This window comes from Cetorhinus maximus, chromosome 27 (genome assembly GCF_964194155.1).
Source record: "Cetorhinus maximus chromosome 27, sCetMax3.hap1.1, whole genome shotgun sequence".
NCBI classification, from domain to species: Eukaryota; Metazoa; Chordata; class Chondrichthyes; order Lamniformes; family Cetorhinidae; genus Cetorhinus; species Cetorhinus maximus.
In genome coordinates this window covers 4,466,133-4,491,214 of record NC_135905.1, presented here as the reverse complement: position 1 = coordinate 4,491,214, position 25,082 = coordinate 4,466,133, and the positions used below count along the sequence as shown (strand labels likewise).

Genomic DNA, 25,082 nt, shown 5'->3' with positions numbered 1-25,082 from the left:
TAATCCCCTCCAGAGCAGGTCTAGCATGGTCAGAAGTGTAAAAGACCCATCGCTCTGTACCTCTGTCCCAAACTCACTCCGAACTCTCAATACTGCATCATTGGGACATTTATCCATTTCACCCCTCAGCCATCCTGTAGCTTACCGAGTGCGACTGACCATTAAAGGCCAGGTTTAGTTTCAGGACTTGGCGGAAAACATTCGGGAGTGGTTGGCCTAAGATGGAAAAGAAACTGGGCAGGGTGTATGTACGCAGCTGACCCACCATCACCTTTCTCCACGTTAGCCTTGGCTCAGTTTGTAGTTGGAGTCAGAGGGTGTGGGTTCACTCTGGAGGCTTGAAACACAAAATCCAGGCCGACACTCTACTTATAGGGAGCACTGCACAACCAGAAGTGCTGTCCTTTGTCAGAGAGTTAAACAAAGGCCCTGTCTGCCCTCTCAGGTGGACATATAACATCCCGTGACACTATTCAGAGAAGAGCAGGAGAGGTATCCCTGCTATCCTGGTTAATATTTATCCCTCAGCCAACAGCTGTGAACAGACTATATGGTAATTATCACGTTTACAGTTTTATGGGAGATTGCTGTGTGTCATTTGGCTGCTGTGCTTCATAACCCTCCTCAGCTGTAGTGTGGCACTGATATCTGATAGGAATGATCGAATGTTTGTGTTGATCAGGGATACGCGCAGTGGTTTTACATGGTAAGTTTGGACAAGCACCAGGGCTACAGTGTGCACCATCGAAAAGTTGCACGGCAGCAACTCACCTTTGGCAGCATCTTCCAAACCCACACACCCGGGGAGGTGGTGGCCTAGTGGTACTGTCGCGGGACCCAGAGACCCAGGGTAATGCTCGGGGGACCCGGGTTCGAATCCCACCACAGCAGATTGTGGAATTTGAATTCAATAAAAATCTGGAATTAAAAGTCTGATGATGACCATGAAACCATTGTCCATTGTCCATTGTCATAAAAATCCACCTGGTTCACTAATGTCCTTTAGGGAAGGAAATCTGCCATCCTTACCTGGTCTGGCCTACATGTGACTCCAGACCCACAGCAATGTGGTTGACTCTGAAATAGCCCGGCCAGACACTCAGTTGTATCAAACCGCTACAAAGTCACAAAAAAGGAATGAAACCGGACGACCCAGAGTTAACCTAGGCACCGGAAACAACAACGGCAATCGCAGCCCTGTCAACCCTGCTCATGAGTCCTCATGACTAACATCTGGGGGCTAGTGCCAAAATAGCACAGTCTTCAATCACCATCCTTCAGTATGTCCTGCCCAGCAGAGGTGGTGACACAGTGGTATACAGTCAGGAGGGAGTTGCCCTGGGAGTCCTCAACATCGACTCTGGTCCCCATGAAGTCTCATGGCATCATCAGGTCAAACATGGGCAAGGAAACCTCCTGCTGATTATCACATACCGCCCTCCCTCAGCTGATGAATCAGTGCTTCTCCATGTTGAACATCACTTGGAGGAAGCACTGAGGGTGGCAAGGGTGCAGAATGTACTCTGGGTGGGGGACTTCAATGTCCATCACCAAGAGTGGCTTGGTAGCACCACTACTGACCGAGCTGGCCGAATCCTAAATGACATAGCTGCTGGACTAGGTCTGCGGCAGGTGGTGCGGCAGGTGGTGAGGGAACCAACAAGAAGGAAAAACACACGACCTCATTCTCACCGACCTGCCTGCCACAGATGCATCTGTTCATGACAGTATCGGTAGGAGTGACCACTGCACAGTCGTTGTGCAGGTGAAGTCCCGCCTTCACATTGAGGATATTGTGTTGTGTGGCACTACCACTGTGCTAAATGGGATAGATTTTGAACAGATCTGGCAACTCAAGACTGGGCATCCATGAGGCGCTGTGGGCCATCAGCATCAGCAGAATTGTACTCAAACACAATCTGTAACCTCATGGCCCAGCGTATCCCCCACTCTACCATTACCACCAAGCCAGGGGATCAACCCTGGTTCAATGAAGAGTGCAGGAGGGCATGCCAGGAGCAGCACCAGGCATACCTAAAAATGAGGTGTCAACCTGGTGAAGCTATAACACAGGACTTGCATGCCAGAGCTAAGCGATCCCACAACTAATGGATCAGATTTAAGCTCTGCAGTCCTGCCACACCCAGTACTGAATGGTGGACATTAAACAACTCACTGGAGGAGGAGGAGGCTCCACAAATATCCCCATCCTCAATGATGGAGGAGCCCAGCACATCAGTGCAAAAGATAAGGCTGAAGCATTTGCAACAATCTTCAGCCAGAAGTGCTGAGTGGATGATCCATCTCTGCCTCCTCCGGAGGTCCCCAGCATCACAGATGCCAGTCTTCAGCCAAATCGATTCACTCCACGTGATATCAAAAAACAGCTAAAGGCACTGGATAGTGCAAAAGCTATGGGCGTTGACAATATTCCGGCAATTGTACTGAAGACTTGTGCTCCAGAAATTGCTGTGCCCCTAGCCAAGCTGTTCCAGTACAGCTACAACGGCATCTACCTGGCTGTGTGGAAAATTGCCCAGGTATGTCCTGTACGCAAAAAGCAGGACAAATCCAACCCGGCCAATTACTGTCCCATCAGTCTTCTCTCGGTCATCAGTAAAGTAATGGAAGGGGTCATCAACAGTGCTATCAAGCGGCAATTGCTTAGCAATAACTTGCTCACTGATGCCTAGTTTGGGTTCCGCCAGGGCCACTCAGCTCCTGACCTCATTACAGCCTTGTTCAAATTTGGACAGAAGAGCTGAACTCCAGAGGTGAGGTGAGAGTGACTGCCCTTGACATCAAGACAGCATTTGACCGAATGCGGCATCAAGGGGCCCTAGAAAAACTGGAGTCAATGGGAATCAGGGGGAAAACTCTCCTGTGGTTGGAGTCATACCTAGCACAAAGGAAGATGGTTGTGGTTGTTGGAGGTCAGTCATCTCAGCTCCAGGACACCCAGGAGTTCCTCAGTGTAGTGTCCTCGGCCCAACCATCTTCAGCTGCTTCAGCAATGACCTTCCTTCCATCATAAGGTCAGAAGTGGGGATGTTCGCTGATGATTGCACAATGTTCAGCACCATTTACAACTGCTCGGATACTGAAACAGCCCAGGTCCAAATGCAGCAAGACCTGGACAATATCCAGGTTTGGGCTGACAAGTGGTAAGTAACATTTGTGCCACACAAGTGTCAGGCTGTGACCATCTCCAACAAGAGAGAATCTAACCATTGCCCCTTGATGTTCAATGGCATTACCATCACTGAATCTTCCACTATCAACATCCTGGGGGTTACCATTGACCAGAAACTGAACTACACTAGCATAATAAATACTGTGGCTATAAGAGCAGGTCAGGAGCTAGGAATCCTGTGACGAGTAACTCACCTCCTGACTCCCCAAAGCCTGTCCACCATTTACAAGGCACAAGTCAGGAGTGTGATGGAATACTCTCCACTTGCCTGGATGAGTGCAGCTCCCACAACACTCAAGAAGCTTGACACCATCCAGGACAAAGCAGCCCACTTGATTGGCACCACATCCACAAATATTCACTCCCTCCACACCAACGCACAGTAGCAGCAGTGTGTACCATCTACAAGATGCACTGCAGGAATTCACCAAGGCTCCTTAGACAGCACCTTCCAAACCCACGATCACTACCATCTAGAAGGACAAGGGCAGCAGACATATGGGAACACAACCATCTGGAAGTTTCCCTCCAAGCCACTCACCATCTGGACTTGGAAATATATCGCTGTTCCTTCACTGCCGCTGGGTCAAAATCCTGGAACTCCCTAACAGCACTGTGGGTGCACCTACACCACATGAACTGCTGCAGTTCAAGAAGGCAGCACACCACCACCTTCTCAAGAGAAATTAGGGATGGGCAATAAATGCTGGCCCAGCCAGCGACACCCACATCCCATGAATGAATAAAAAAATCCTCTACCGTCTAGAAGGACAAGGGTAGCTGGTGCATGGGAACACCACAACCTGCAAGTTCTCCATCAAGACTCTCACCATCCTGACTTGGAACTATATCGCCATTCCTTCATCATCGTTGATTTAAAATCATGGCACTCTTTGTAACAACACTGGTGGGAGCACCTTAACCACGTGGACTGCTATGAATCAAGAAGGCGGCTCACCACCACCTTCGCAGAGTCAACTAGAGATGGGAAACAAATGCTGCCGTTGACAGAGATGCCTATATCTTAAGAACGAAGAAGAAAAAATTCCAAGTGGCCAAGGGCAGTAAGGATTACGCTACGTTTAACTGAGTACAGGATGACAATCTCATTCTGTTGTCTAAGGATGACAGGTGTGGGAAACGGAATTGTATCACACTGGTGCAGTATTGGCTGTTCCTCTTCGGTTGGTGAAGTTGTTGGGATAGAGTAGATGGGGTTTTACTTTGCCTCGAAGCAGAGCTGCCCTCGAGTTGCGCGGAATCGATTGGGCATTCCCCAGTTCCAGTACCCTTCCTCACACTCCGAGCAGCTTACCAAACCTAACAACTCATAAACTTCAAAAAAAAATAAGATCTGATTGCCCAGAGTTTCCTACCTTCCTGAAAGACATTTCCACGTGGGTGTCACCATTAAAGTTGAAACGAGCCACAGCCTCGCCGTATTCCAGCACCTGGAGGGGTGGCGCCTTTTTGGGTTGGGCCCGCTCTGTTGGAGGCAGAAGCTGCAATGAGGAAAGGAGAGATCAATGCTGGCCAAGAGAGAGTCTAACATGCACTCGGTCTCATCTGAGAGCTCAGGGTTACCTCGATGTACGATCTGGGGAAGATGCCAACTCTTCCATGGTGCTCTCCTTCATACCAGTTCTGATCGATCTGTCTGTAGATGTAGACAATGTCTCCCTTCTGAAATGGCAGCTCCCTAAGTCCAACAAGAATGCAGTTAGTGCCTCATGGGCCATTCACAGAGGTACTCAAAGCCAACTCAACACGGATTTGGAAGCAGAAAGTTCGTACAATAATCAAAACTTTGCATTTAGAAGTGACACCCCAATAGTCCAAATGGATGATGCTCCTCCTGGTCAGCCACACGGAACTGGAAGCAACCCTTGGTCTGTGCTCAAAAACAGGGAAAACTCCCTCTCCCAACATGTGCTCCCGGTGTACCCGTCTCCAGGGAGACGCAATAAAGAAAAAGCCAATCCCACAGCGAGGGGGAAATGCCAGATGGTGGGCACATGGGTTTCACAAAGCCTTTGTCTATAATTGCAATTCCGTTCGACTGATAGAACACGGCATGCTGGACAGATAATTGGGCTGCGAATAAAAGGAAGTCATAAAATGGAATTGCTCAGGCTGGGAGGAGGTTCTGAATGGGGTACAACAGGAGCCAGTCTGGGATCCCTGCTGTCATTACCAAATTACATACATCGGGAATGAGGTTTATGGGCATCAGGTGTAAATCAACCCCATATTTTTCTTTAGTTTAAAAAAAGGAAAGAAGCAGAGAGCAGGAGCAGAGGTGAAGAAGTGGCTATTGAAGCTGCTGACTGTAGTCCACCTTATAGGGTAAGTGGGCATTACTCAGGGTGGGGGCCAGACTTAAGCAACAATGATGATCTAAGTATCAGAGATTTGAAACTAGAAGTATGGGTGTCACAGAAAAAAAAGAGGCAATTGCTGAATTCAATCCCAAAACAGCCAAAGTCTCCTCTAGTGTAAAAGGACATTTTAAATCATACAGTCCCGCAGTGATGAGTGAGGAAAACTCGAGGTAACTGGGTTCTCTTTGGAATATCAGGAATGCCAAGCCGGCTGGAATAATATAACGCTCGTGTCGTTAATTGACGAAGTTGAGCAAGGCAGACTGGGGATGGGTTCACATAGAGGGAGGTACAAATTAGAGATGGGGTGGTCACAGCGCTGAGGCAGCAGCAGTTTTCCCCACACAGAGGGGAGTCGAGGTGCAGAGCGAGATTCCAGGGAAGGATATGGAAGTGGGCTGTAGGGGCAGGGTGAAGCAGCAATCGGTCATGTGCCCTGAGTTGAAGATGGGGCTGCTGTTTGAAAAAAACATGCTGATCTGAAGAATTCTCGTGTGTTATTGAGGTGGCTGAACTCAGGGCGGGGTACAGTGGTGGGGGATGGGGGGGAAGAGAGGGAGAGATGTGCAGTATCCTGACAGAGGTGAGGGAAAAACAAGCAGTTCAGGATCCCGTTCCTCACCTGTGGCTTGCATTGGGAAATGCCTATGTAGCTGCAGCAGGCATGGCCAACGTGGGCTCAGGGCGCTTCCCCCACAGTTGAATAGCCATGACATACATTGAGATTTGAGAGATTTTACAGGCCCTTGGCCGAGTATGAGTTGTGGCTCAGGACATGAGAGGGGAGTACATGCCTCTAGCAAACATTTAATCACCGGAAACCACTCAGTGGTGTGATATACAAATTGCGTTCAAACACATCATTGCATTGATGGCTTTGTAACAAATGTGGTGCGTAAATCTCCCTCTCAAAGATCTGGGAAACGTTCAGGGCCCAGGAACGCGCGGTGAGGGCAGTGTTGCTCGGAACCTGATTCAAATCCAGCTGCTTCGTGAGCTGAAATTCTCCTCTGGCTGCAAGGTCTCCGAATTGGAAAATCTTGACCGACTTTCTGGTCACTCCAAGGCTACCCCTTAAACTTGCCAAATAAATCTGTAACCAGACAGTGAGGGGGAATTGGAAAAAGGCACGCTCCTGGAATGGACCTGGTACACATTTCTGGGACAGAGTAGAGTACCTGACCTGAGGCAAGTATTTGATTTGTGGTAAGTGTTGCATTAGCCCAGCACCCGCAAGTTTGCCCTGCAGTTGTGATTGAAGAATGGTATTTCTTTGAACTCACTTCAGAGACTGCGCCTTAAAGTCGAATTTAGCTCTGGCTGGCAACATCTGTAAAGGGAGACATGAGGCACAGATTAACGATGCAACCATCTCTCAGCACAGCCTTCAAAACCTTATTCACCGACTGAGCATGGGGGCTGCAATGCAGTAACTGAAGCAGCGACAGAATGGGTTTCAAACCAACTGGAAAAATGGCAAAGCTTACACCACATCACAGAATGCAAGCCACACGCGCATTACGATACCTGCGTCTAAGCGCGATATCACGATGATTTGTTGATCAGGCTCATAGTGACCTCGCAAGCATGAGGTACTTAAGGTTCTACTGGGGCTTATCACCTGAAAATTAAATTATTAGAATTTTGCACCTTCAGTCCAGACTCTGTGCTTCTATTTTATCTCAGTCTGAGACTGGATTTATAGATTGTGCAACATGCATTTAAGAGTGTAAGTCGGAGCAAGAAGACGCCTTCCAACTTTTTCAGCCTGCTCCATCATTTAATAATATTTTAGCAGATCTTCTGCCTCAATTCCACTTCCCCAACCCTCCCATTCCCTATATCCCTCCCTGCGTGTTCAACAATCTATCAACATCAGTCTCGAATATGCTTAACAACTGAGCATCTCCAGCTTTCTAGGGGAAGTGGCAGCGTCACAGTAATGTCACTAGTAATGGTGCATAAATCTCTCTTTTGAAGATCTGGGAAGTGTCCAGGGCCCAGGAACGCGCGGTGAGGGCAGTGCTGCTCGGAACCCGATTCAGGGCCCAGGAACATGCTCACCGCGCATCGGAACCTGATTCAAATCCAGCTGCTTCATGAGCTGGAATTCTCCTCTGGCTGCAAGGTCTCCGGTTTGGAAAATCTTGGCAAGACTTTCTGGTCACTCCAAGACTAACCCTTAATGTGGACTCACAATCCAGAGGTCCAGGCTAACGCTCTGGGGGCACAGGTTCAAATCCCACCACGGCTGCTGGTGGAACTTAAAATTCAATTCATTGATCTGGAATATAAAGTTAGTCTCAGTAACAGTGACCACAAAACTGTTGTCAATTGTCGTAAAAACCCATCTGCTTCTCTAATGTCCTTTAGGGAAGGAAATCTGCCATCCTTACCTGGTCTGGCCTACATATGACCCATAGCAATGTGGTTGACTCTTAACTGCCCCCTGAAATGGCCTAGCAAGCAACTCAGTTCAAGGGCAATTAGGGATGGACAAAAAGTGTTGGCCTTGCCAGTGACATTCCAAGATGGAATATTAAAAACAAGAATTCCAAAGACTCTCAGCTCTGAGTAAAGAAATTCCCCCTCCTTTTGGTCCTAGAGGATCAGCCCTTATCCTGAGACTGTGACCCTTGGGACCCTGTGTTCTAGATTCCCCAGCCAGAGGAAGCATTAGCCAGAATCGAGCCTGTGGCAGAAGAGTAACAGCCATTGATCCTGACACACACACACACGTCTCGAACACATTTTGGTTTTACCAAACATTTTATTTTCACGGGATGTGGGCATTGCTGGTAAAGCCAGCATTTGTTGCCAATCCCCAATTGCCTTTGAGAAGAAGTGTTATTGAGCTACAACACTCAGCGCGGTGTAGACAACACCCCACGCGGTGTAAGGCAAACCTACAGCTGACAGGGAGGGAGTTCCAGAATTTTTCCCAGAGTGACGGTGAAGGAACCTTTCAGATTTTTTATTTTTAAAAAAATGTAATAAAGGGAATGTTACGAGAATTATCAAGAACGTTGCCCCATATTTACCTATTTGTTTACTCTTCCACTCTCCTAACCAACCTCCCTCCTGGAATGTCCCGTATCATCCCGGGGCTCAGTTCCACAGCTACTGGAAGCACACACCCCCTCCGGGGTGGGGACGCATCCCCACACACCCCCACATGTAGGCCTGGACTCCGACTGCCAGCAAGCTATTCGATTAAGGGGAGGATTTCACAGGTACATTTAATCCTGTTTGGATCTCTGGTCGTTGCAGGCATGTGAGCGTACACGTGGGTGTGCAACTCACGCAAGCATGTATGCTGCCGGACATGCGTGTACTTCGGCACGTGTGCAGAAACACAAACTCGCAGCCCATGTGTAAACACGTACGTGCACAAATATGCACACCCACTATCCTACAGGAGCCACCGGAGACAACAAAACCAATTGCAGCTTCCCAAGTGTTGCCTCGACTGTGATCAGGTAACTCAGAACAGTCCAGGGAACTGCAGACAGACGCTCTCCGCCCAGTACCACGCTAGGCAGTGGACCTATCAATGGCGAGGTATTGGCAATCTCGCTTTCATCAGATTTGGTGGTTTACTGGAGGGGGAGGTGAGATAAAACACCCCACAATGTATTGGCTGCAGTCTCCATTTGGGGGAGCTGACTGAAACACAAAATAAAATCTCAAAGACTGATGAAAATGGAGAGGTTTCAGGGAATTGTGCAAATCCGACAAAATTATTAATGACTGAAAATGGAGAACCTTAAGTACATTGCCTCTGTGTCATTATCCTGTCAACATACTCCTGCCACCATTTTACAGACCATTCACAGTGCTAGCACATCTAATTTCTAGAATAATAGGAATTAATACAACACAAATGTTTGGAAAATTATGGGATAATGCAAATTGAGACAAAGCAGTAGGCTTCAAAAGGAAGAGCGAATATTATACAACATGTTAATAAATGTATAAAATGAATGGTGTGAGCACTGGATTTTGTCTTTAAAATTGAAGCAGAATTAATCATTCCAGAAGTTGGTGTATTTTGGCAGCACCACTGTGTAGTTATGATAGGAAACATTGCATTCAACAGCAGGAGTTCTTTTATCCAAGCGTCTGAGCCAAGCTGAAGGGAAGTGAATGTGAGGACCACCAACTCAATGTCACTCGGGCTGAAGACCACCAAATCCAACCTCAGCAGTGACTTTTTGTTTAAGCAATTCCCCTTTTTCCTCTCTCTCGCTCTCTCTATATCTCTCTCTCTCGCTCTCTCTATATCTCTCTCTCTCGCTCTCTCTATATCTCTCTCTCGCTCTCTCTATATCTCTCTCTCTCGCTCTCTCTATATCTCTCTCTCTCTGTATCTCTCTCTCTTGCTCTCTGTATCTCTCTCTCTCGCTCTCTCTGTATCTCGCTCTCTCTGTATCTCTCTCTCTCCCTCTCTCTGTATCTCTCTCTCTCCCTCTCTCTGTATCTCTCTCTCTCCCTCTCTCTGTATCTCTCTCTCTCCCTCTCTCTGTATCTCTCTCTCTCCCTCTCTCTGTATCTCTCTCTCTCGCTCTCTCTATATCTCTCTCTCTCTCTATATCTCTCTCTCGCTCTCTCTATGTCTCTCTCTCTCTCTCTCTATATCTCTCTCTCTCTCTCTATATCTCTCTCTCTCTCTATATCTCTCTCTCGCTCTCTCTATATCTCTCTCTCTCGCTCTCTCTATATCTCTCTCGCTCTCTCTATCTCTCTATATCTCTCTCTCGCTCTCTCTATCTCTCTATATCTCTCTCTCTCGCTCTCTCTATCTCTCTATATCTCTCTCTCTCACTCTCTCTATCTCTCTATATCTCTCTCTCTCGCTCTATCTCTCTCTCTCGCTCTCTCTATCTCTCTATATCTCTCTCTCTCGCTCTCTCTATATCTCGCTCTCTCTATATCTCGCTCTCTCTATGTCTCTCTCAGCTGCTGTCGATTACCTGGTCATGATGTCACTGGGCACAAGCAGTAAATATTGGCATTGATCAGGAGCAGGGCCCAGGGTGTGAGGGTGAGAGAAGCACCGAGCAAATTTCTTCCTGTCAAGGAACAGAAGCCAGGACCTGCTTCTCTCACCCTCACACCCTGGGCTCCCTGCTCCTGGTCAATGCCAATATTTACTGCTTGTGCCCAGTGACATCATGCCCAGGCAATTGGCAGCAGCTGAGAGAGAGAGATAGAGAGAGCGAGAGAGAGAGAGAGAAAAGGGGACCAGTTTTGGTGCCTTTAATTATATAACAGAGAAGCTGACAAGCTAGCTAGCCAAGCAGATGGATCTTCTTTGACCAAATAGTCTTACAGAATCAAAAATTGAGCCCTTGTGTTATTTCTTGCAAAGGATGGCATCAAAATAGACTGCTTTGCTCTTTATTTATCTCTGACGCGCTTTTAATGTTGGCCTGAAGCTGTCAGACTTGAGTGCAGCCACTAAGCAGAGGTTAGTGGTCATGTCAGCTAGGTAGGTAATTAGCCGTAGTCCATGAAAGACTGTAGCTTTCCATCTCCATTAGAGAGAGACATTGGTTATATACAGCTTGAAGGGCATCGCTGTGCAAACGTGGAATAAGGCAGGGAGGGAGGGCTCCACAAACTAACGCACTGGCACAGGGATTGAACCTATGCTGTTAACATCACTCTGCATCACACTCTAAACAACTGAACTAACCAATCCCCATGGTCATGTTACTGAAGCCATGTAACTGGCTCCATTCGGAATAGCACAGCTATGAAACACTAACTCCCTCCTCACCAAATGGCTGTGTCTATGCTTTGAGCCTAGCGCTGTACAGGACCAGGATGTTCTAGATTCTGTTCCCAGTCTGTGCTGGATGAGATGCTGCAGCAGTAAAGCTGCCACAGTTAAGCTTGGTAGCAGGAAAGTGAAATCAGTGCGCTCCTGATTGCTGTCTGGTGATCCATATAGGTGTGAACACTATGGGGCAATGAGGCTTGGCCATGATGCCGTCAGCAGCTGAATAGCCAGCCAAAGCTAAACTATCTGGGCAGACGCTGGGGTGAAGTGCTGTAAATCAGCAGACTCACCTCCCTGATGGCTTCAATTGTGAGTTGCACGGTTTCCAAACTGCCATACATTTTTTTTTTTTAGGGAATATCTAACTTGGTCGGACCTGTTGGAATGGTGTCCTCCTCTCTGACCAGCCCTCACAAACACCAGAAGGAAGTGATGGGGTTAGTAAGGCATGAAGGTAAATATCAGACTTTCTAATCGAGAACACAAAGAGAGAGGATAATCATGGAGTGGAGGTGCAGGACATCACACTCTCTCTCACACGCACACGCACGCACACACGCACACACACGTGCACACACGCACACACACACGCACACACACGCACACGATTCCGCAGCAAGGGTGAGCTGCGAGAGGTTTTAAATCATGCGAAGTGGCTGACTATGAAGCATCTGCCCACACTCCTTCCACAGTTAGGCTTTTATTGCAGGGTTAGTGCATGTACTCCACCAAAAGCTGGACATTGAACAGCACAGCATAGAGAAGATGACATGTACTGCTTTGGGTCAAGTTGTGCACTGAGGTGAGTGAAACCGACCTCTGACCCAGATCTCCTCCTTGCTGCCTCGTCTATGTCAAGGAGGTCCCCAAATCTGTCATTAGTGATAAACTGGTGATGTGTAAGAGCGATCCCCGTGTGCCTCCTGGCTGCAATATCAGCTTCCTCTTGTTCCCGTCTAAGCCGTCTTTGCTCTTCTAACAGTCTCTGTTAGAAAATCGCACAAAATGGGATTGTAAAAAGTTCTGCTTCTGCTGATTTGAAAGAGAGACACAAAAAAAAAGCCAATTTTTCTTGCCAAAAATGTTCAAACACATTTAAAAATTGTGATAGCGCAGATATTCAGAATCTGGCTTCCATAAAAGTTACGTGTAACAAGCTGTTTACAGATGAGATCTCTTAGAATGTTCATTTCTGTTTCACCCACTTGCATCTTCAGCTTGATGGGCACCTCTATTTCCTTCTGCTTTAATGCAGGTTAATGGGAAATAGAATTGAAAGATTCACAGAACAGAATCTGGTGCAAATGACAAAGTTTATAATGAAACACACGGCGGACAAGACTAAACTCCCGCAGAGCCAGGGACTTTGCAAATCACCCCAAGATTTAAAGTGTAGCCCCTTCCTCTGACCACAGGAGAGAGGCAGTGAGAGAGATATTTGTGATCTAGCCTCCAAATACTATACAGTTTGATACTTCTAATGATAGGCAAACTCCAGCACATTTAACACAGCGTCTGGCAATGGCACGCGTTATGGTGCAGTGAGCTGGGTGTAGAGATCAACAGTTTAATCGAATTCTTACATTCCACTACTATTAGTGAAAAATCAATAATTTTTGGTAAAAAAAATCTGCCCATCATTCAGAACATAGGTATCACTAGGTGATAAAAGGCCAAGGTCGACCTTGCTCACCCTCTACCATCCTGGTGGTTCTATGGCACAGTGATATTGGAATTATTAACTAACCATAGCAATCCATCTTTAGAATGATTCTACAACAGACCCAAACATGAGGTGAGGAAACCCCGAGTGGTGGAGAAATTTGGGAACCACAGGCCCATATAATCACTTCTTTCTCCCATACGTGTCCTCAAGTACTGTATCCCAAACTCAACACCAAGTACTTCCCACCTTCTCCCTACAGCGCCTGTTCCACTCACTCACCGAAATATTGTTTATACAGTTTAGTTTTGAAGTGAAAGTTTGCTTCCTCTGTTTCTCATGCTCTGGACAAGGTTAAACAGCTAATCACAGTCTCCATTATCTAATCTTGCTTCCTCAAAACAGCAAATATATCACCTCTCAACCTCTGCTTGTCTTGTGAGTAGATGTCCACTTTACACCCCTCCAACCACTCAAACCTTCTCCATCCTTCTAACAGTTGCAATATCCTTCTCACACTCTGCTGACCACAACTATGCACAGTGTTATTCCAAGTGTAGTCACACCAATGATTTATAAAGTGGCAGAATGACCTCATTATGTCAACTCAACATTAACCTTTGACTACATCCCAATATCTGATCTGCTTTACTCACTGCACCAAGTATTCAATTCTCCATCATTTTCCAGGCACATTATTTTCTTTCCGTTTTAGCAATAATCCCTTCCTGGATTTATTTTTGTCCCCAAGTGAAGCAATTTGCATTCTGCTCCATTAAATTTCCCCTGCCACCTGTCTGTCCAATTTCCAAGTATATTAATATCCTCCTGCAGTTTATCCTGATCACCTTTCCAATCCCCACACCTTCATTAACTTGGCAGCATCATCAAAGGTAGTCACTGTGCGTGTGACACCCAGCTCCAGATTATTTAATGAGATATTAAACACGAAAGATCCCAAAACAGAGCCCTGTGGTTCTAAGCCACTCGCCCAGGCTGAAGACAATCATTTTGTGCTATCAGCCTCTGGGTTCTGTCAGTCAGCCAATGACATATCCATCTCAGTGTATTTTCACGGAGTCCCATTTTATTTATCCTCAGTACCGGTCTCTCCAGAGTAACTGCAGCAAAATGTCTCAGTGAAAGTGGAGTACGTCACACCCAATGCCTTACTCCTATCAAACCCCTTAGTTAAACCCTCATACCAATTACATAGGAACATAGGAAATAGGAACAGTAGGCCATTCAGCCCATCGAACCTGCTCCACCATTCAAACAGATCATCTACCTCTTATGCTACTTTCCCACGATCCCCACATCCCTTGATAATATTGGTATCCAGAAATCTATCGATTGCTGTCTTAATCACAGGAGACATTTTACATGGAATTACATAGAACATACACAGCACAGGAAGAGGCCATTTGGCCCAGGCAGCTCATGGCAGCGTTTATGCTCCACTCGTGCCTCTTCCAACTCTATCAACTCCATCGCCCCTCACGCGTTTATCTAGATTCCCCTTAAATGCATCTATTCCATTCATCTCAACCGTTCCCCTGAGGTTATGAGTTCCACATTCTGTGGATAGACAGCTTTCTTCTGAATTTCCGATTGGATTGTTCCGTGACTATTTTATATGGATGGTTTCTTTTTCCCCACAAGTGTGTGTGTGTCTACTCCACCAAAACATTGCATAATTTTAAAGGCCTCTATTAGGTTACCCCTTAGCCTGCTCTTATCAAGAGAAAGAAACTGCCTGTTCATCCTTATAGTTCTAACTTGTCCGTTCTGGTAAGAGCCTTGTAAATGTGTTTTACACCTTCCCCATTACCATTATGTCCTTTTTATGATAATAGTGACCAGAACTGGACACAGTAGTCCAATAGTGGTCTAACCAAGATTCCATACAAGTTTAACATTACTTCCCTGCTTGTGAATTCCATCCATCTAATCCTTTCTTTTGCACAATTTCATTTTAAATCAACAGAATTCAAATTAAACAATTTCAAATTAAGAATAGACTGTACGTTTGTCATTTTTTAAAACAATATTTCAATTTTAGGTGCTTTACTTAAGTGGGCAATGAATAAATAACATGTTTCTAAACTCTCTACTCTGACTTAAAGAAATATCACAAGGCCATGAATTGCATTGCAACTCACTGCAAATCTCGTCAAACCAAAACCAAGAGGGATACCCAATTTTTAAAAATCCAACATCAACATTTAGACAGAAATTTCAGTAAGGATTTAAAATTGTCCAACATTAACTCCACCCTCTCACGCATTAGAGAAGCTGCCATTGTTTGCTGAAAGCAGAGACGATTAAAAAGAGATTTAACAGAGGGGTTCAAAACCATGTAAATAAGCGGAAACTCATTTCACTGGAAGGAGGATCAGTGACCAGGGGGCCTACATTTAAGGTAGTTGGTGAAAGAATTAGAGTGGAGATGAGGAGGAAGTGTTACACTGTGAGTTGTTATGATCTAGGATACTCTACATAAAAGGGCGGTGGAAGTAGATGCATACAATTGTAGTATGGTAATGGCACAGGTGGTGGCTATTCAACCCATCAAGTCCATGCCAGCTCTGTACAAAAGCATTGTGGCTCGTTCCATATCCCAGTCCTTCCCCCCGTAGTCCTGTAAATTTTCTTCCCTTCAGGTGCTACCCAATTCCCAGTCACAAGTCAACTGGCTCCGGCCACACACTCAGGCAGTGCAACCACTCACTGTGTAACTGGTTATTTCACCAGTCACTTTCAATCGGTGCCCTCTTCTGGTCCTTGGCCTTTCTGCCAATGGGAATAGGTTCTCTCCATCTACTTTGCCTAGGCCCCTCATAATTTTAGGCGAATAAAACCTCATCTAAATCATCTTTTTCCCAAGAAGAACAGCCCCCCTCAATTTATCCACTAAGTGAGGTTCCTCATCCCTGGAACTATGCTCATAAATCTGCCCTGAAGCCTTCACAACCTCCTAAAGTGCGGTGCCCAAAATTAAATGCAATGCTCCAGTTGAGGCCGAACCAGTGTTTTATAACGGTTCATCCTAACTTTCTTGCTCGTGTAATCTAAGCCTCTATTTATTCATCTTTGGGTCTGGTAAACCTTTTTAACGGCCCTGCTGCCTTCAAATTTGTGTACATATACCCCCGGGTGTCTCTGTTGCGTACTCTCTTTATTTTATATTGCCTCGCCTCATCTGTCCTACCAAAATGTATCACTTTGCACTTGGTATTAAATTGCATCCATCGTGTATCTGTCGATTCCACCAGCCTGTCCACATATGCTCCTGAAGTCAATCACTATCCTCCTCGCTGCTCACTATACTTTCAAGTTGTGTGTCGTCTGCAAATTTTGAATTTGTGCCCCATACACTAAGTCTAAATCATTAATATGGAGCAAGAAAAGTGGTTGCTCCATTATTGAGCCCTGGAGAAAACCGCTACATATTGTCATCCAGCCCGAAAAGTGACCGCTCAGCGCTGCTCTGTTTGCCGCCACTCAACTAACTTCATGTCAATGCTGCCACTGTCTCTGTTACTCCATGGGCTTTACCCTTTGCTCACAAATATGGCACTGTATTCAGCAATAACGTTCAAAGGGAATCGGATATATACTTGACGTGGAGAAAGCTGGAGAAATATGGGGAAAGGGCAAGGAAATGGCACAGGCACAATGAGCCAAACGACATCCCTCCAACGCTGTGTGATTCTACATGATAACGTCCTGTTTAAACTGGGCCACTGAAACGGGAATCCCAGTTCACAATACGTCTCACTACGTGTTCTGTGTTTATTCAGTATTTCATTTATTGATGAAATATGTTTGGCAAACACAATTCTCAAACTTGCAGTGCAGTCAAGTAGGTAAACACCACTTGAATTAAGGCTTTTGAATTTGTCAAATGGTTGGATCCCAACAGTAAATATAGAACGTGATCAGCCCTCGCTTAAAAAGTGCTGCATCAATAAGTGATCAGCTCTCACAGAACCACAGGAGTTACGGCCTAATTAGCTAGCATGGCCACCCACATTCAGACTATGGTAGAGAAGCAGGTGGCTCTGTCACGGAGGAGACTCAGTATCGCATAGGTTGGTGAGTCTGCGTGACTCCCATCACACGTAACCATTTATTGCACATTGCAAACCCGTTTAAAACAAAGTACGTCAACAAACACAGCATGGAGGCCATTATAAGCTGCCAGTGGGCTGCTATAAGAGGCTACCAAGCCGAACAGAAAGTGATTGCTTACCTCGTTTGCAAACACCAATGTAAGCCGAGAGGAAGTAACATCCAACTTTACTCCACCCAGGCGCCCTCCCACCCTCCCCAAACACATCACCACAAAGAGAGTTTCGAAGGAATTCAAATTAGCCTACGGTACTACGAAAAATTACAGATTAGAATTTTTTTTTGACAACACCCAATTGACCTTTGACCCAAAGGTCAATCAGTCAGGAACCCACCTCCTTGTCTTCTTGGCGACGACGGCACATTTCCTCAGGGGTCTCCATGCGCTCGATTGGAGCGGACAGCCTTGGAGAGTCTGACTCTACTTGAAGACAACACAAAGCATGGTTAATCTACCCGCCTCATTCACAAAAGGAGATGGTTTAAGCTGCGAGTGTGAGCTTAACCTTGTTGCAAACTGATATCAAATAAAGCCTCAAGAGAGTTTATAGTGGTCTACCAATTAGAAGTAAATATTATTAGAGAAATATGTATTCGAGCACCGATAGGGCAAACCTGACTGCAAGAGTGCAACAATTTGAGAACTAAGTTAAGAATTAATCCACAGACATTTCCTCTCCAGTTTACATATTATTGCCTGCAAAATGTTAGGTCCCGATCTCTCTACTCGCTTGCATGTTGCAGGAATCATTTCAATAATCACCTGCGGCCTTGGTTACTTACACAATCAATCTCCTCTTCCCCATTTGTCTTCCTCTACTGATTCACACTGTACTTCACTTCAAGAAAACTCCGGCAGCTCTCTGCCACCTCGCCACAGATGCCTGTCTTTATTCGAGCTAGCCTGTGAAACTTCCAATTACTACAGGGCCTACTGGTGCAGCAGAGGGGGTTAAAAAGGCATCAGGCTAGGCTAGGCCCCAGCCTACACAGCTTACATTCAACACTCTGCTGCTCACCCTCACTGCTCATAGCTATCTAAAAATTCAGTTTGAAGTGAGGCTCCCAGAAAAAATGTGACAAATGGGATTAGAGCAGCAAGTGTTGGTAATAATGCCACAATTTTAAAATTCTCATGTTTTCAATTCCCTCCATGGCTTCACCGGCCCCCTATCTCTGTAACCTCCTCCAGCACTACAATCCTTCAAGACCTCTGCGTTCCTCCAATTCCTTCTTGAGCATCCCCAATTTTAATCACTCCACCACTGGGTGGCCATGCCTTGAACAGCTGAGGCCCTTAGCTCTGGAATTCAATTCTTAAAGCTCTCCACCTCTATTTCCTCCTTTAAGGTTCTCCTTAAAACCTTCCGCTTTGCTCAAGCTTTTGACCATCTGTCCTAATGTGTCTCTCTTTATGTGCTCTAATATTGCATTCTGTCTCCTTTGAAGTGCTATAGATGTTTTACAATGCAACAAAATATAAACACTATATAAATGCAATTGTTGCTATTGTTGTCAACCCAAAAACTAACAATAAATAAATACTCACTGACTGGTGCACAAAATACTGGGAGGGATAGCACTAGAGTAGGGAATGGTCAGTTAGAGTTGGGGTCAGAGGGAGGGAGAGAGTAATGAAGTCTAAATCAGGGTTACTGTGCATGTCTGTGAATGCACAGAGTGTGGTAAATAAGGTTGGTGAGTTGCAGGCACAGATTGCCATGTGGAAATATGATATTGTGGCGATAGAGACCTGGCTCAAAAAAGAGCAGGACTGGGTGTTGAATATTCCTGAGACAAGTTGTTCAGGAAAGATAGGGAAGGGAGAAGAGGGGGAGGGGTGGCAATATTAAGGATAACAGTGCAGTATTGGAAGAAGAGAGTGTCCTAGAAGGGCCGAGGACAGAATCTATTTGGCTAGTGATAAGGAACAATAAAAAGGTGCAATTACATTGCTCGGTGTTGTCTACAGGCCACCAACTAGCGGGATGGATGTAGTGGAACACATTTACAAAGAAATTACTGGGAGGTGCAAACATCATAGGGTAGTTATAATGGGGTCTTTAATTATCCAAATAGAGACTGGGATAGTGGTAAAGGGCAGAGGGGGACAAGAGTTCCGAGAGTGAGCTCAGGAGAATTTTCTACAGCAGTATGTTTCCAGTCCAACAAGAAACCCAAGGCCTGGGGATGAGATGGGCTAAGTGGATCAAGTATCAGTCGGAGAGCACTTAGGGGACAGTGATCATTGTATCAAAAGGTTTAGGTTGACCACGGAAAAGAATAAAGAACAGTCCAGAGTAAGAATAATTAACTAGGGGAAAGGCAACTTCAATGCGATAAGAATGAACCTGGGCCAAAAAACTTGGAGTCAAAGGTTGGCAGGAAAAACAGTAGCCAGATAATGGGCTAACTTCAAAGAGGAGATAGTTTGGGCACAGGCAAGGTATATCAACTCTGAAGAGAAAAATAGAGCAACAAATCCAGAGCTCCCTGGACGACAAATGAGGTAGAAATTAAGATAAAGAAGAAAAAGCGTGCTTATGGCAGGTGTCCGGTAGAAACTACCATAGAAAACAAGGCTGAATAAAGAAGGTTCAGAGGGGAGGAGCAAAAGCAAATAAGAGAAGCAAAGAGGGAGTATGAAGAGAGACAGGCAGCTAAGATAAAAAGGAACCCCAAAGTCTTCCATAGGCACATAAATAGTAAGAGGGTAGTAAAAGGAGGAGTAGGGCTGATCAGGGACCAAACAGGGGATTTAGACATGGAGGTAGAGGGCATGGCCTGGGGTGTTAAGTGAATACTTTGGATCTGTCCTTACCAAGGAAGATGCTGCTACCCAGGCCATGGTGAGAGAGGAGGTAATTCAGACACTTGAAGGTTCAAAATTAATAGAGCGGAGGTATTGATAGACTGTCTTTAATTAAAGTTGATAAGGCACCAGTCCCGGTGAGATGCATCCAAGGATACTAAGGGAGGTGAGAGTGGAAATTACAGAGGCACTGGCCATAATTTTTCCGTCTTCATTAGGCTCAGGGGAGGTGCCAGAGGACTGGAGAATTGCAAATGTTACATCCTGGCTCAACAAAAGAGAGGGTGTAAAAATAAACCCAGCAACTGCAGGCCGGTCATTTTAACTTCGGTGGTGGGAAAACTTCTGGAAACAATAATTCAGGACAAAATTAAAAGTCACATGGACAAATGCAGGCTAATAAAGAAAATCCAGCATGGATTACTCATGGGCAAATAACTTACTAGAGTTTTTTGAAGTGGTAACAGAGAGGGTCGATGAGGGCAATGCTGTTGATGTGGTGTACATGGATTTCCAAAAGGCATTCGATACGATGCCGCACAACAGACTTGAGAAAAGTTATAGCTCATTGAATAAAAGAGAAAGTAGCAGACATGGATACGAAATTGGAGGAGTGAGAGGAAACCGAGAGTAGTGGTTAATGGATGAATTTTGGGCTGGAGGAAGGTTTGTAATGGAGTTTCCCAAGGGTCGGTACTGGGACCCTTGCTCTTCCCTATTTATATTAATGACCCAGATCTTGGTGTACACGGCACAATTTAAAAATTTTCATATGATATAAAACATGGAAGCAATGTGAGAAGTGAGGAGGATAGTGTCGAAAGTCAAAAGGATATAGACAAGTTGGTGAAATGGGTGGACAAGTGGCAGGTGAAGTTCAATATGAGGAAATGTGAAGTGATTCACTTTGGTAGAAAGAACATGGAGAGATAGTAAAATAAAGAGTACAACTCTAAAGGGAGTGCAGGAGCAACAGGACCTGGGTATCCATGTGCATAAACCATTGAAGGTGACAGGACAGGTTGAGAGTGTGGTTAATAAAGCCTACGGTATCCTGGCCTTTAATAATCGGGGCTTAGAGAACAAGCGCAAGGAGGTTATGTTGAACTTGTATAGAACACGGGTTCAGCCTCAGCTGGAGCATTGCACCCTGGGCATCACACTTTAGGAAGGATGTGAAGGCATTGAAGAGAGTGGCAAGGAAAGATTCATGAGAATGAATCTAAGGATGAGGAAATTCAATTATGAAGATAGGCTGTAGAAGTTAGGACTGTTTTCCTTGGAGAAAAGATGGCCAAGAGGAGATTTGATAGAGGTGTTCAAAATCATGAGGGGTCTGGGCAGAGTAGATTTGGAGAAACTGTCCCCACTCATGAAAGGATTGAGAATGAGGAGGCAAAGATTTAAAGTAATTGGCAAAAGCGATATGAGGAAAAACTGTTTCATGCAGTGAGTAATTAAGGTCTGGAATGCACTGCCTGAGGCCGTGGTAGAGGGAGGTTCAATCAAGGCATTCAAAAGGGAATTAGACTGTTATCTGAAGAGGAACAATGTGCAGCGTTATGGGGGTACGGAGGGAGAATGGCACTAAGTGAATCGCTCATTCAGAGAGCTGGTACAGACATGATGGGCCTAATGGCCTCCTTCTCCGCTGTGACAGACACAAGGGCATACTCCCATACAACATTTGAGTTCAGCATCTGACAGCTAATCACAGAATTACAGAATCAGCGTGGGTGAGATGGTGGCATCGTGATATTGTCACGGAACTGGTAATCCAGAGATCCAGATGAACTGTTCTGGGGACACAAGTTCAAATCCCACCACAGCAGTTATTGAATTAATTAAAAAATTCCTGGAATTGAAAACTAGTCCCAGCAACAATGACCACGAAACTATCATCGATTGTTGTAAAAACCCATCTAGATCACAAATGTCCTTTAGGACCTGGTCTAGCCTACATGTGACTCCAGACAGCAATCTGATTGACTCTTAACTGCCCTCTGAAATGGCTGAGCAAGCCACTCAATTCAAGGGCAATTAGGGATGGGCAACAAATGCTGGCCTTGCCAATGACACCCACATCCCATGAAAAAATAAATTAATACAAAACAATTCTGAAACTGGCTGTCAGATGCTGAATCCAAATGTAGTTATGTGTGTGTCCATGTCTCTCCATGTGTGTGAGTGAGAGTGTGAGTGTGCGGACGCACGTGGGAGAGAGCAAGTTTGTCCATGTGTTTGTGTATGTGTTTTTTTTATTCATTCATGCGATGTGGGCGTCGCTGGCTAGGCCAGCATTTATTGCCCATCCCTAATTGCCCTTGTTTAGAGGGCATTTTAAGAGTCAACCACATTGCTGTGGGTCTCGAGTCACATTGTAGGCCCGACCAGATAAGGACTGCAGATTTCCCTCCCTAAAGAGCATTAGTGAACCAGATGGGTTTTTACGACAATCGGCAATGGTTTCACGGTCTCCATCAGGCTTTTAATTGTAGATTTTTATTGAATTCAAATTCCACCATCTGCTGTGGTGGGATTCGAACCCAGGTCCCCCGAGCATTACCCTGCGTCTCTGGATCACCAGGTCAGTGACTGTGTCCATGGCCCGAATTTTCACGGAGACAGAAGGGCTCTGTGCCTTAGCCAAAATGGCACCGGAGCCCTGATTCAGAAAGTGTAACCCCCGAACCCGGTGTGCACCATTTTTGCCAGGAGAGAATGGTTGGGGCGGGGGCAGGAGGTATTTCACACATTCACAGTGCATGGAGGCAGCAGGACATTTACAAGTGCAGCTGCCTTGACTCTGAAGCAATTTTTATCACCCAGGTTTCTGACACATGACTGGTTGACTTCAGATATTTGAGGAAAAGGTCTATACCTAACAAAGTTCTTTGGACAGATCCACGTACTCCTTTGGGGTTGTTAACAGTAGACGTTAATGTGCGTAAAAGGTGGATAAGTTCTGTGGAGCTGTCAAGCTTTCAGGCGATTTTAATCCCCTGACCTTTAAATTTTGGGGAAAAAAATAGGGACTTATAGTTTTAAAAAAAAATTGGTGCTTGCAATTTCAATAGATGTTTGTTGACATAAGCCTGATGGCTATCATTATAGGATTAATAGTGCTTGGCTGCTCATACAACCTATAATTATCACAGTGGGGGGCTGTAAGTTCAGTTTGATTGACAGCTCCAAGTGGTTATAAACGGATAAAGATATTGATGTGGGCTATGAATACATATGTTTGTTTTTATAACGGATAAAGTACTTGAAAAAATTGTATGTTTTTACATGGCTTAAGTACTCGAAGAGATTTAAATATATTGAATGGGATTTTATCAATAAGACTGTTCTTTTAATAGTCTATAATAGATACTTAAAACTCTATTTTATTTCATCTCAGCATGGCTCCTGTGATCTGTCCATGGTGGATACTGGGTGAATTGGCATGGAGGGCGTAAAGACAAAGGGTGGTGGGTGTGGGGAAAAGGTTGGCATGGATCGGCACTAAGTTGGCATGCAGGGCATGAGGGGCCAAGGGGGTAGATAGAGGGGCATAGGTTGGCATGGAGGGTACAAGGGCCATGGGGTTGTGGAGGGGCTTGAGTTGGCATGGGTGGGGCATGGAGCACGTTAAGGGGCGAGTGGAGTCCCACAGCAATGAACTACACCTTTAACCAGCCCACCTTGGCACCCAGCAGCCCCTGTCACTGCCTCCATGATGTTTCTGTGGGCAGCAGGCCTGACTCCAGTTAGCACCCATGTCCACCCCCAGAATGAGAATCAAAACATTCAGGGCACCTTTTATCCCAAATTGGGTTTGCAGAGTTGGGAAATTTCCTGACTCTGCCCACCTGACTTGGGAACGAAAATACTGCCTCATGTGCATGAGTGTGTCCAAGTGGCTGTGCGTGAGAGAAAGCGTACCCATGTGCCCGTGTGTGTGTGCCCGTGTATGGGTGTGTGTGCCCGTGTGAGTGTGCCCGTACGTATGTGTGCGTGTGCCCCTGTATGTGTGTGTCTGTGTGAGTGCAAATGTGTCAATGTGGTTGGGCACATTTCCGAGAATGTACCCATGTGCCTGTATGAGAGTGTGCCCGTGTGTGCCCGTGTGTGTGTATATGTATGTGTGTGTGTCCATGTGGCTGTGCGTGACTGTGTCGATGTGCCCGTTTGTGAGTGTGTCTGGGAGTGCGAAAGCGAGTGTGACCTTGTCTCTGTGTGTGAGGGAGTGTGTATCTCCTAGTGTGTGTCAGTGTGTGTGTCCTTGTGTCAATATAGTGTACATCTGTGTTGTGTGTCATGAACCAGCATGTGACTGTGTGAGGCTGAATTTGTCCAGCACTGCTCAATAGGAACAGATGGTTCCAATGAGTGAGTTGGGCGCTTTCTGCTGTGGTCGATTTAGAATCAACTAGAATGTGTGCGTGATTCTGTATTTACATGGTTATGTGTGCCCATGTGCATATGCATGTCCACATGTCTGACTGTAGGTGACTGCACTAAACAAGATCAATCCTCTCAGCTCCGTTTTATCTATGAATGAAGCTGTTTAGTGTGCATTCCTTGCAAGCACCAAACTCAAGACTACACATGTGCTCAAAATCTGACTCCTGAATCTCTCTACATGCACAACATGTGACCCAGAGGTAAGATCCTTCTGGACAAAATACCGAGAGGCAGCCAATGACTGATCCGCCAAGTCATACAGTGAAACGTCAAACAAGTAGGGAAAGAACAGACTAGAATGGGAACTGGAATGTCACAGAGACAAAGAGCACAAATTGGGGAAGGGAAGGGGAAACACAGAGAGATAGTCACAACAGACAAAATGCCAGCGAATTACTGGAAAGTCCACCTTTCGGGTACATCCCAAGTTCATTTTGCCGATTGTTGTTTGGGTCGGCCCCATCGGTTACAGATAAAGGAACAAGATTCCCATTAGCGGATTCCCCTGAGAGGTCAGGCTGAGAGATGCCATTATCTTGGCATTGTCCAGGGCCTGCTGAGTGGCTCAGCTTTTCCAAAACGTGAAAGGAAGACGTGCGTCGGGTGAGGGACGGCCTGTTATTGGATAGCGTCCCCTGGTCGGCAGTGTTATCGAGCGGGCTTCC

The 25,082-nt window shown here is 45.8% G+C and overlaps 1 protein-coding gene across 50 annotated transcripts in view; it reads right to left on the bottom strand.

Annotated features, from left to right (window-relative positions):
- Positions 1-25,082, bottom strand: part of sorbs1 (sorbin and SH3 domain containing 1) — a 229,234-nt gene that overhangs the window by 12,509 nt on the left and 191,643 nt on the right. For 34 of the 50 annotated variants that reach the window (XM_078530556.1, XM_078530584.1, XM_078530561.1 and 31 more), the window contains 5 exons: positions 17,492-17,580; positions 12,177-12,344; positions 6,858-6,904; positions 4,778-4,892; positions 4,570-4,695 (listed from right to left, as the gene is read on the bottom strand). In XM_078530556.1, coding sequence (XP_078386682.1) covers positions 4,570-4,695; positions 4,778-4,892; positions 6,858-6,904; positions 12,177-12,344; positions 17,492-17,580 — 545 coding nt within the window. The remainder of the gene's footprint in view (positions 1-4,569; positions 4,696-4,777; positions 4,893-6,857; positions 6,905-12,176; positions 12,345-17,491; positions 17,581-25,082) is intronic. The other 16 variants (XM_078530550.1, XM_078530589.1, XM_078530593.1 and 13 more) reach the window with 3 other exon arrangements.